This window comes from Cololabis saira, chromosome 1 (genome assembly GCF_033807715.1).
Source record: "Cololabis saira isolate AMF1-May2022 chromosome 1, fColSai1.1, whole genome shotgun sequence".
NCBI lineage: Eukaryota > Metazoa > Chordata > Actinopteri > Beloniformes > Belonidae > Cololabis > Cololabis saira.
This window is the reverse complement of record NC_084587.1, coordinates 34,653,983-34,667,342: the sequence shown is the minus strand read 5'-3', so window position 1 is coordinate 34,667,342 and position 13,360 is coordinate 34,653,983. Positions and strand designations below refer to the sequence as shown.

Here is a 13,360-nt window from a genome sequence, read left to right as displayed (position 1 = left end):
GGAGGGCCAGGACCCTGCATCATTTATCACATCACCAAAGCAGAGGCAGGAAAAGCGTAAAATGAGTGTGAGACAATGGAAAACAAACTTCAGTATGTGCAGATGCTGATCCTGGCCCTAAAAATCTCGTTTGGAGCCCGGACCATCAGCATCGATGACATTTACGTTTCAGGACGAAAGCAAATCTTTTTAGCATCACGTTTGCTGTAAAGTAGATGTAATTTTGATTGCATGGTTAAATCAATAAGAATACATCCAGAATTTCCCGGTATGATGTATGTTTTAAACTCAGGCTGTTTAAATATGGCAGTTTATTTGTTTTGGTTGGCTACATTAATCAGTTTCCCCGCTGTGACGTAGAAGTTCTTGCATCTGGCCAAGCAAGGTTTGAGGGCCAATGTAGCACCAGTTTTCTTCAGGTGGGCCAAGGGGAACTTGTCAAGATAGATGGGGAAATAAATAGCTCCAAATACCAAGATATGCAGCGCAAAACCTCTCAATCTCTATCAAAAAGCTGAAAATGAAGAGAAAGTTCACACTCCAACAAGACAAAAACTCAAAGGAGTCTTGGATCGGCCCAGCCATGAACCAGATCTCAATTCCATCAAAAACCTACAAAACCATCTAAAAAGACATAACTTGAATTATTTTGCAAAAGAACAGTGAAATAAAGTTCCAGTCTATATGTGTGAAAGTAATAGAAACCTATTCATAAAGACATGACACTTCAACAAAGGTAAAAGATGCTTCCACTAATTATTAGTCTGGAGGGGTGTTCAGATTTAACGGATTAAGTTCTGGTAGATTTGATTTTATTTAAAATATTCCCTTTATTTTGTTGTGTGCTTGAATAAGGCATTAAAGATGTAACACGTCTGATATTTGAGGTAGTATTATTTCGGTCTTTAGGGTGTGCAGAGTTTTTACATTCATTGTGTGCACATTGGCCAAAAACATGTCGTATATGAACATGTGAGAATCATCACACCCACATACACACGGTCCAACTGAGTCCATGTGATCTGTGTAAACCCCTCTCACCGTATGGAGAGCACCAGGGAGGCCAGCTCCAGCAGGCCGGCCAGGGGGGCCAGGACCAGGGCAGCAGGCGCCGGAGAGCCCACGTCGGCCGGGTTCACCAGAGACGGAAGGAAGCAGGCCAGGGTCAAGGCCAGGAAGACGAAAAAGCTGAGGAGAACATCCAGGAAGGAGCTGAAGGTGGAACTTGCAAATGTCTGCACCTGAACCTGGTTTTTCACCTGAAAAGAAAGACAATGGTGTTTAAAAAAATTAGAACATATGAGGGATAACGGAGCATCTCCCTTGACATCACACCCACGCCTCATACCACACATACTGCGTAGTGTTTGGGGCTTTAAAATAATCTTAAAATCATCAAAACAAAAAGACCTCTCCCGTAAAATGTGATGAATGTTCAGATTTCTTTCCCATCTTTTTTTAAACGGAACCGATGTGGAAGTATCTGTAGGAGTGCATCTTTCTGGCTGTTTCATCTCCTGCTCTTGTTTAGAGTAAAAGCAAATGTTTATCAGTGTTACTATAGTAAGCCACACTCATGACAGGCGGGTGAGACAGACATTAACATCAGTTAAATCTCATTTAAATTTGTAAGAAAAAAAAAGTATGTTTTATTTGTCAAAGGGACACATTTTCAAAAAACCAAAGAACCATTGGCACAGATGTTGCATGAATAGTTTAATAATAAATGAAAATTCACAGAAAAGCCAAAAAGTCACAACCACGTGTGTTTGCTTTTAGTCCTGCTCCTCCGATTAACACTAGGGGGCTTTCAATTTGTCAGGTTGTTGAAAAAAGTTGTTGCTCTCTTTTCTCTCCACATATTATACAAATGTCTTCAAAGAGTTTAAAAAATGTGTCAGAAACTATAGGTAAGCACTTTCATTTTCTTTCTTTGAGCGGCGGCTGGGGTGGAAATCAGCATTTTAGGAGATGGTAAAAAAAAAGTTCTCATTACTGTATCAACACAGGAAAATAGTGTGTGTTTATGCTTGTGTACCTCCTCCTTGTAGCTGCTGCGATAGGCCTTTTCCAGAGTATTCTCCAGGAAGTTAAGGCTGATCTTGTTGATAGGTGGTTTGAAAAAGTAGTCCTTCATGAGACTGGTGATCGGAAAAGTAGAGACAAAATGGGTTAGACGTTCCAAATGGATAAAAGGGCACTGTTTGAACCAGTATCAGTTTCTGGGAGGTCTCAAAATACATTCAGGTAGATCGGAACGCAGAAATCTCTCTATGCAGTTTGGCATAAAATGGAAACAAGGTGGCAAGAGCAAATTACCGGTAATAAGAAACACTCAGACATTTGAGGGACAAAACTTTTCACATTTTTGGAGTTGTCAGGCTTCATAAAAAGAAGAGTGGGCCAATTTTATGTTTCGGTTTCTACGTTCTTTTTGTACTTCCTGTATGGTGACTGCATTTTTGTTAACCTGTCCCAAGATATGAACATTCCTGCAGTACAAAGGCTTTTTTTTCCTGATAGAGGAAAATTGTAAATAGATATTATTCATAACCTCTATCACATAATCACCTGTAATCAATCATCCCTCAGTGACATTATCAGCTCATAAAGTCCACCTTTAACCTCTGCTCACCTATCCTCCCTGATAACATCCACAAAGTGGGCGTCGCTCTTCTGTTTGAAGTTCTTGGCACGCAGCTGGATGAGGGCGGAGTGGTCCATGCCCGTACCCGTCGCACCCGGGCCTCCAGCCATGCCAAGGCTGGTGCCGGTTCCCGTGCTCGTGCTGGTCTTCTTTTCTTTCTCCTGGAGGATGTCACACAGTGAACTCTGGCTGGCGCAGACCGGGTCCTCCAGCGGGGGACTCAGGAGGCCGTTGGCCGCCCTCGGGCTGTGACTTGGAATATACTTGAAGGGGAGATGAATGCGATAAAGGAGAGGCAGACAAAGAGAAGAAAAACAACAGTCAGGAAAAATGTTCAAGAGGTGCTTGACGAATGTAGTGTTGGCGTCACTGTGCATGCAAGCGTGCCGTACCTTGGCACTGCTGGTCTTGTGCTCTTCCTGGCATCCATTCAGCACCGTCACATCGTCCCCGTGCTCTGCCACAGGGGCCCGCAACGTACCATGCAGCACACAGGGAGGCTGGAGAGAGAAAATGACAACAGACGAGGCTGACAAATAAAAAAACATGTCACACAGCTTGTGCTTTAGCACCATCTCAGTATTTACGGCTGACTCATCTGTTAGCGTTTGTGCATTCAGCATGTCCGTCAGCAGTCTAGGTCACAGCGCTAGCAGCACTGAAATGTCTCTAATTACCTTCCAGAAAATTTTAACTTAGAAATATAAATGAGAAGAAAAAAACACGAGACACATTTGGAAGTATGGCGAAAAGTGTAAATTCATCTAGAATAAAAAATACTGACTTTTGCCACCCACCAATCTGTGACTAGCTCAGTGGAGAATTGTGAAAAAAAATTGGATTACAGTTTACAAGAATAATTTTCTTCCTGATATAGGAAAATTAGAGTAACGAAGAAATTAATTCTCACCCCGGTCCTTTCTGGTTGTTGATGGGGCAGCAGGGACTCAGCAGCCTGTGCCCCTCCAGGAATGAGGTCTGGAGTGCAAGGCTGAGGGCAGGAAGACAGGCTGACCCCAACAAAACCCCCACCTGGTAATCCCACATGAGAGCAGCCACACTGCACATCGTGATCCAACTTCCTTCCTGAGATCAGGTACGTTTTTATCCCTAAGAGAAGACAAGAACAGACAAGAAGTTTACAATTGCGACTTTCTCTCTCATTTTGCTAATTTATCTGACAAAAAAGAGCAAAATCAGCATTTTTTCGTACACAGCAAAGAGCACTTTAAATTTAACAACAAGCAATTAAAAAAAAATCTAGTTTAAAAACGGAGACTTGATCTCCCGGTTCACGTTCACATGCACATCATCCAACGGCACAGCTGCAGCTGTCGTTTTTGGCTGTTCGGTGTTCAGTGCATGCTGTGCACAGATCCATAGTGAACATTTGTGACCCACACATGTACAACACGGCTGACGTAGTCTCTTTTTCTTTGCTCAGTCAATCGGGTTTGCAGCTGATTGGTCACAAGAGCAAGCAAACTGTGAAAATCCTGATATGTAATTACTTTCTCTCATTTTCTCCAAAATACTGGCAGTGTCAAAAGTGGATGCATTTTAGAACGAGAGCTATAATTCACCCCTCGCTTTGCAAATTAGTGCAACATTGTGAGATGATCATTAGTCTTTAGTTGCTTTCTTCCATGAATCCAGCAATCCAAGTAAGACCTGGTAACATTCCCAATCAGCTTCATGGCTGATGTCAGCCACATTAACTGATAGGTACACATAATTAGGGGTAACCAAATTATCTTAATTCAAAAACAGATTGCTTCATTGACAAAATAACTAACACTGCTGCCAAAACTTTCCTACTGGCTGTTTTCACAATGGTCATTTAATGTCGTATCCAAGGTTGTTTTGTTTTTATAGCAATGGACAAACGAAGAGGGGGGAAAAGCAAAAAAAAAAAAAAAAGCTATGTTGTTGGCCACTTCAGCTTCTTTGGTCTCATTCCTGGCCTTGTTGCACGCTTTCCTCTCCTATCCCACACAGGAGAAACCAGAAGAGACAGGGAACACAAAACGAGTCAAATACATTCCCTTTTCTCCACTGTCCAAAGCAGCTTCACTTATAATATATTAGAATCCAGGAGTCACTTTTGTAAACTGTAGAAGCTGATAATGAGCAATATAAATATTTACCTACTGCCATACAAATCTGTCATGCTTCACGTAATAATCAGTGTTCAGTCATGTGATGATCAATGTCGCAGAAGCGTTAGCAAACAGGTTTCAGTGTGATAGGGACAGTTAAAGTAATAAAGATGACACGATTCTGGTGGTTTGGGAACATTTCTTGGCCCATGGCTATAGTTATCATAAAGAAAGTGCTACTTACTGACTGGACGTTTCAAGTGCACAAACTCAAAGTTTGGAGCAGCACCAATATCCGCATCTAATGTTACACTGAATATATGTTTTTTACATGCTGCTGGCAGCAGCGGTGCATTCGTCTCTGCACAGTTCATGCTGGGTTTTTTCTTGACATGTAGTTTACGTGATAAGTCAGAGGTCACCACATAAACTCCAAGAGTTATTCCAGTTGGAATGAGAGGGTCTTCTTCGTTATGCTGACTCTTCCTCTGAACTGTCCTGATCAGTAATTTGCGACTGCAGTGACACAGAGAGGCCTTGAATGGTCTTGGGTTCTTTGATCTTTGGATAAAGCATTAACTGTTCAAGGTCTTGTTATCAAAGAGCCAAGCAAGAGCAAGAGTACTGACTGACTGGATCATTTTAAATGAGAGCCCACCCAGAACCGTCTCCCCCGAGTGTTATAATGGGGAGAACAATGCTCTGATTCACCACTTGAAGCACACTCACTCTCCCACAGCGACACCCCCAAACCACTTAGAACCCCCTCCAGCTGCTGCACATGGTGCCACAATTATTCTGAAAGTTGAAATGTATAAAATGTATATCTTTATCACACTAATTTAGAAAAAAAAGAGAAGAAAGAGCCACTCCCTAAGTGTGGATTACAAATGTGCCTGGGTGTGTGTGTGTTTTTTTTTTTTTTTTTTTAATTTTCAGATCTTTGAGCCTATAAAACAGGATCTATCATATTTGATACCTGAATTTCTGAGACTTCTGCACCATCCCCAAAATCAACAAAATTACCCAATGTATTCTTATTCATTTTTTTTCTATCATTAATTAGAAAATGTTGAAGACAAAATTTTGGGTGTTTTTAATTTCAATATATAATTTGATACTTGCAAACAAAACAGTTTGTGCCTTTTTTATATCAGCCTTTTAAGGGTTAACATACACAACCATTTAAGCAAAATATTGCAGGAAAATGAGAACCCAAAACGCTTTTGACATTACATTGTATGAAAATAGCCACGCGCTCATCGGCCAATCATCATCCATGGTTTTCAGTGCAGGCAGAGCCGCCTGGGAGATTTGCGAGGCCCTGTGCAAAATGGCTGGGGGGGAGCAAAATATTTAGGGTTTTTCGGGTCGGATTGGGTGTCTATATGCGCAATTTTAACTCTCCAATAAGCAAAATACTGGATACCTTCCCCTGCCTCATCATCATCTGGGCTTGCCTCGACGCGGGGCCCCACGGCTGCTTGAGACCCGGTCGGATCGGTGATTTTTGTAACAAATTTATCAAACGAGCCTTTCAGAGAGGCATTAAACTCTTCCATTTTCTTTAGTTTTTTTTCTTTTTTCATCCCCTGATGGAAATTTCCTGATTCTGTCTCGTTCTCTCGACATTGTGTGACAGTTTGTTCCAACTCCACCCGTCTGGATCAGAGCAGCTTGTGTCTGCGCTTGGTCAGACGCAGTTGTATTGAACAACAGACACGCGCATCATTGCACATATATTTATTGATATGCACAGACTAGTACACATTTAGGTCTGTAATGGAACGTGACTGTTGATATTTATAAGGGAAAAAACGAAGAAAAAAAAACGAAAAAAAAAAAAAAATTGAAAAAAAAAAACGGCCCATAGCGCGAAGCCCCTTGGGGCGCGAGGCCCCTTGGGGCGCGAGGCCCCTTGGGGCGCGAGGCCCCTTGGGGCGCGAGGCCCCTTGGGGCGCGAGGCCCCGTGCGGTGGCACGGTTCGCACACCCCTTGCGGCGGCCCTGAGTGCAGGCACATGTTGACAAGCAAACAGCAATGCAATACTGGGTATTTCACCAACTGTGTTTGCATATCAGTGTAGGGCTCTGGCCTGTTCACACTGGTGTAGAGCCAACAAGGAAAAACACAAACACTGGATTAGAGTGGTGGCTCACGGCCAGCTGCTATCAGCCTGTCCAAACACACAGTAACCTGACTATGTGGCCTCAGCTCACAATTCTATCTTAGATAGCATAACAGTCCGTCAGAGGTGAGTGAAGAAGCAACTGTAGCCTGTAAGGCTACCTGCACCAGGAGGTTTAGTGGATTTCATGCCTGAAACTGATCGCTTATGACTAATTTACTCTTAAAAAGAACCGATGATTTGGGAATTCTGCTCCATGGAGAGGAGTTCCCTCCAGAGAAAATGTTAACATAAGGTTTCAGCTTGCTTTTTTTTACTGCATGTATCATCAATCAATGTATCATCAATATAACGTAAGAGCATCAAGTGAGAGCGACACACACTTGGGAGGATTTGGATGGCTTATTTGGTTCAGAAAAGATCTGAAGTCAACTCAACAAGCTGGAAGGACAAAAAAAAACAATATACATAAATGTTAAAATTCTACACGTCTTGATGTCAAGTTGTTACTCAGTATACGACCATCATGACCCGTAGCCCTCTTTGGAACAAGTCACAACCCTGCCATGGCCACATGTGGCATGTTTCACATCCCTTAACATTTCCACGTGTCTATAGTATGCAATCAGTCCCTCTCATTTTGAGGCAAAACAGAATAAATCCAGAGATGGTGAAGTATTTAAAAGTATCGAGTTATTTATTTCATCAAACAAATGAATGGAAAGAAATCCAATAATGAGTCTTCATGTGTGTCTAATCGGACCAGTGTGTATGTCTGATAATTAGTGGGTGTGTCCATACACTGGTTTGTGTAGTACCGAGTACTGGCAGCGTTTTTAATGAATCACACGTGCACACACACACATACACATCTCTGTATCCTTTCCATTTCTTCCAGCTCTTCAGTGAGTGACTCCTGATTACTATGCACATCTGTTAACACATTAGATACAGGTGGTACAAACTATCGTGGTTACCAGCTACACTAAAGGTATTTATGAACTCTTAAAACTTTATGAAGTTCAAAAGTTCCACTGATCTCATTATAAGTTGAGCTTTCAAGTCAGTTTGATTAAGTGTGTTTGATAGCACGTTGAGAGATATTCCAGGCTACCTGGGTCACTGTGGAGAAGAGAAGCACGAGTTTCACCCAAAACTTTTGTTTTCCCGTACCTGCTTAAATAAAATGACTTCTGAATGTGTAAACGATTAACTTTTCCCAGAAAGGCTGGAGGGATCCACACGTTGCTGTGAGGCCCAGAACAATATAAAGGTAGTAAATGTACTCAGAATTTAGGTGAACAACTAACACCATATATACACTGGACCACTTTAGAGAAACTTTAGAACGATTTTTTCAAGACTGTATGACAGTGTCTCTCAACTGAAGATTATTACACCACAGTTTCAAGTTGTGGGGTCACAATTTAGACACCTAATCCAGATTCCTTTATGAATCAAAGGAAAGCAACGAAAGTCAGATATGGCCTGGCCCCTTTTTGTTAAAGCCCCCACCTACTCCAGAACGCTGGTTCATAAGACATGTTGGCCGTTTCACTGGCTGAGGGATGTTTGCCGAGAAATGCATCCCTGATTTCAAGAACCTTTAAATGGCAGCAATTTACTTAGGAAATACACAAATATACAGAAATTAGATGAATAAAATGATATAAGACATAACCAAGAAAACCATGAATGCACTGAAATGATAAGCCAGTAAATGTGATGAAACAACACATGAAACAAACTTGATAGTAGTTCTGAAGTTAGTGCTCCGTGCATTTCTACCAGCAGACAATGCTCGCATTTCTTTCACATTTTGATGCTGTGGATTAAAAAAATAAAAAGTATAATTTATTCAAGTCTTGATTTCTTTTCTCCATCACATTTAGCAATGTGAGCTGTGATTTAGCACACAGCTGCAGGTGCTTGATACAACCACCATTAGTAAAAAGGTTCTCCTAGCATCTTGCTGTTGTGGCCTCTTCCTAAAGTTTTGTCTCATGTTAGCAGCCGTTACTCTGATTGATGCAGACAGTCATGTGCAAGATGTGATGTGCTGCTACCAGGGCTGGGTTCCGATTCCGATTCTTAAGATTTGATTCGATTCAATTCGATTCGATTCGATTCCGATATCGATTTGGGTTAGTGTTATTAAAAATGTTTTTTGAGCTGTTGCATGAATTACTGTATATGACTGTGTAGTTATGCAACATATTAATACTAGCCAATACTTGCTACTTCAACAGCAAGTATTGGCAACTAATGATGCTGTAAGGACCAATCACCTCCCAGTATGCTGATATACATGAACTGTAGCAAATGTAATCCCAAGACAGTATAGAAAGTAATGAAATGCAATTATAACTGAAAACTTAAAAAAACTTAAAAAATATTTTCATACCTTTAAACATATTTTAAGGCAAATACATTGTGTCCAACAAAATATTCCTTTTTTGGGCATAAACAAAAAATACCAAAAATTGTAATGTAAAGATGAAAAAAAATTGATCTTTAGACATAGGAATAGATTTTTAGGAATTAATATGAGTATAGATGTTTTCCAAACAGGCCTAGCTGCTACCTTTTGACAGTCTTACACAGCTAAGGTTATTTGCTCCAAAGCAGCTGATGGAAATGCACCAGATGTGCATTTCCCATACCATACAATCCAGAATAAACATCACTAGGAACCTGAAGTGTCCTTCCTTCTTTTTAATATAAACATAGTGCTCCTTCTAGTTTGTATTTGACTGAGATTAACTGCCTGCTCAAGAATCCAAAATTATTAAGATAAAAAAAAATTAAAATAAGATACTTTTAATTACTGTGCCTGGGCAAGAAAATATGTGTGACTTAAAACACATTGTCCTCTTATGTGCTTGCATTCCTTCGGCAAACAAAACAAAATGCTGACAAGTCAGAGAGATGGACTTGGACAATATCGTGAAAACAGGCAGCGGGGAATGATACAGAGATGGTAAGGTGGGGGCAAGTGAAGGCCTTGGATTTTTAGCATGCCTCACATATCCCACAGTCTTTATCTACGTCCATTTCAGCTCTCTAACTTTTTCATCTACCTGTCGGAAATTTGAAAGCAAACCAGGACCTGTGCATACATTTAAAGACGTGAAAGGAGAAATGCACACTGTGTCAGTGTGCGTCCAAACGTATGAGTGTCACTTTTCTTCTACAGTACATTACCATGTGCATGATGCGTTCTGTGTGGGTGACAGGATTTGTAAGGGGACCCCTTCGGGGATAAAAAATTGAAACCACTCCAAAAGCAGCTAAGTAGGTTTTGTTGATTCTGAATGTTGACTTCGAACTGCTGCAGACCCCGCTTCAGCGTGTAAAATGCATCCATTGCAGGCTAACGTGAATGGGTTAAGATATAAACATCTGGAGTATTCCATGAGTCACCTATCCTTGTCATATGTGAGTCGGTTTTATATTGAAACAGCGTTTTGTAATAAATATGGCCTGGTGTTGACGTACCCTCAGTTAACGTTGCAGCAGTAGCAATGATAAAATTGTTTTAGTTTGCAGTGCACAGTAACACCACATACGAACTTGACAGTTGTGGGTTTAACATTGAAGATGTGCAGGGTAAAACTAACAACAAGCTTTTGAAGCGCTAAGCAGTGTGAGCCCAGCAGGGGAACAGGTACGGGCTGTGCCGCAGATTAGTTTGCTGTATTCAGCATAATCTCAGATGTGAAACAGTTGCTTAGCTGCTAAACTCTATGACTCAACCTACTCCTCAAATACCGATCCTTATCCTCTTGCACCTTTATTGCTGGACCCTATAAGCATCGGTGCTGGACATCACTGGGGCCAAAGTAGCAAAGCCCCAAGACTGATGCTACATCACCCATTACTCTACTGAGGATGGGAAAAGTCCTCACAGTAAATTAGGAATCAAACTGACCAAAACATTTCCGTGAGTCCAAGTGGTCTGGTTGTCGGCATCTGAGCTTGTTATGAGATTTATTAAGTTGGGTATTCATTTCATGTTCATTCTTTTCAAATAATTTCCCTTCAGGAATTAACAAATTATGACTGATTTGAGATTGATTAAATCTTATTAAACTGTCAGTTGTCTTCGAGTATATCAGGCAACAATTACAGCAATATTTAGAGTGATAAACTGTTGTCAATGTTATTTTCCGTTTACAAATTTAACAGGAGTTTCCATGAGTACATGAAACAGTTGAGCGCACAGCAAAAACTCAAAAGCTCACTTAGTGTTAATCATTTCAGTGTTATTTTTTGATCATTCTGCATCAGAGCGGTGCATCTCTGAGTGAGGTGCTCCAGGAGAGAACACTTAAGGAAATATGCAGCATGTGCCTGTTAGAGAAAATTCAGCTGGTCGACCCAAACCAACACACAAACACACACAAATCTGCCCTTTTCTGCTTATGTGACAGGTCTCATATGAAAAAAAAAAAAAAAAAACACCCCCAACTGCAAACAACCCCTTATATGAAACCAAATATTAAGGGTATATACCCACATAAATCAATCAGTCAGTGAAAACAAGGATGAATAGAGAGGAAGTGAAGCTGAGTCGCCACATTCCACATGTACACTCGAAGACCACACACACACACACACACACACACACACACACACACACACACACACACACACACACACACACACACAGACACACACACACACACACACACACACACACACACACACACACACACACACACACACACACACACACACACACACACACACACACACACACACACACACACACACACGCACACACACACACACACACAGAATGGCATTAAAAAAATTGGGATCTCCTAAACACATTCTTGACTCCAAAACACTAGCATGCATTTGGGTATATATGTACACACACACACACACACACACACACACGCACACGCACACGCACACGCACACGCACACACACGCACACACACACACACACGCACACACACACTTCTAATGCTGAAACTGTTGGTAAAATAACTCAACATTAATATGAGCGATTGTGCAACTTAATCTAAAAAGAAAAAAAAACATATCTTTTTAAAAACATATTTGCACGTTCTCTCATTTGTACATCTGTGTAAAATTGTTCCTTTAAATTTTGACATTTAAATAAGTTAAAATCGAGTAAGTTCCTTCATATAGATCATACCATGACTATTAATAAAAACAGACATGAATGAAGAAGGCTCTTACATAACAAGTCTCTCATAAATATAGGTGAATAATTGCACAGCTTTGCCGTAACTTCACACACATATTCCACCAAGACATTTGAGGAGGACATATGAATTTTTCATTTTTGGGGGAGGGGTTTTTACTTGGGCACATATATTTATGTGTCTGGACTGCGTTCCAACTCAAAAACTCTGACGTAACACACTTCTCACTTTGCCTCTGGGGCAAAATCGGCAATACGATGCATCATTCAGATTTGTAGGGTACTGTGACATCACAGATCCAGATCAGCACAGAAGTATCCAGCCTCATAGTCTTTATCTCTTCCTAACTTCACATCATACTGCTCATACTGAATCTTAGAAGAGGCTAGTGCCAAACTGTAACACTGATTTCAGCCCCCTTCTTGCTGGGGGGTTATGGTGAGGTTCAGTTGAGTGGCTGATGCACTGTTGTGTAAAAAACAAGGCAAAGCAGGGAGGTGTGCGACCAAAATGTGTCACAGACATTTCATTTAGACCCGCCCCCTTTATTCAAATGTATTTATTCAAAAGGCTGTAATACATCTCCTTTATTACTTCACACAAAAATGAACGCAACGGCCTTGATCTAAGATTTTGTTGAGAGCGCGTCTGCGGGAATGTTTTGGACTTAAACTGACATTTCAGACAGTCCCGGGAGGATCGTCTCAGCCCGGACTCTGCACTTCCTGACAAATGACCTTTCACCTTATGGCAGCCTCCAACCACATGATCAAAACCATCCACAGTGACCCCGAGGTCACCAGCTCCCCTCTGGTCCCAGACACAGAAAACTGAACATGTGTGTGAAAAAGAAAGGAAAGATAAGTCCTCGTTTCACTCCACTCACTCACAGGACGGTTGTGCTTTTATTGTACATCAGTATTTTGCATGAAAAGCACTGAAACAAAACGGGAGGCGTTGGTGTCGCGCTTTTGTGTTGGCAGGGATGACTTTGACTTCTGTGTGACGGAGAGACCAGCTAGACGCAGACGGCCCTGCGTTACATTTCAAGCTCCTGATTCCTGCGTGGTATCATCTGCAAGTGGTCACCAGCGCGACACTGAGCCAGCTCTTTTGTCGGTGTAAATAAGTAAACGTGAGCAACGGCAGGCTAACAAAGGTCTCTTAGCTTCAAAATAAAAGGATAAGTTAAGACAGGCAGAGATTTAACATATCTCTTCTAACTTTGCTTTCTCATTTTTCACTTTCATCCTGCAATAGTCAGAAAATAAACAACTCCAGTCCTAAAAAAGACTTGAGCGCCTTT

General features: G+C 41.2%; 1 protein-coding gene across 2 annotated transcripts in view; it reads right to left on the bottom strand.

The window, feature by feature from the left end:
- adcy9 (adenylate cyclase 9) overlaps nucleotides 1-13,360 on the bottom strand; it is a 46,611-nt gene that overhangs the window by 10,246 nt on the left and 23,005 nt on the right. For both annotated transcript variants that reach the window (XM_061721340.1, XM_061721345.1), the window contains 5 exons: nucleotides 3,558-3,757; nucleotides 3,040-3,147; nucleotides 2,636-2,910; nucleotides 2,039-2,141; nucleotides 1,042-1,259 (listed from right to left, as the gene is read on the bottom strand). In XM_061721340.1, coding sequence (XP_061577324.1) covers nucleotides 1,042-1,259; nucleotides 2,039-2,141; nucleotides 2,636-2,910; nucleotides 3,040-3,147; nucleotides 3,558-3,757 — 904 coding nt within the window. The remainder of the gene's footprint in view (nucleotides 1-1,041; nucleotides 1,260-2,038; nucleotides 2,142-2,635; nucleotides 2,911-3,039; nucleotides 3,148-3,557; nucleotides 3,758-13,360) is intronic.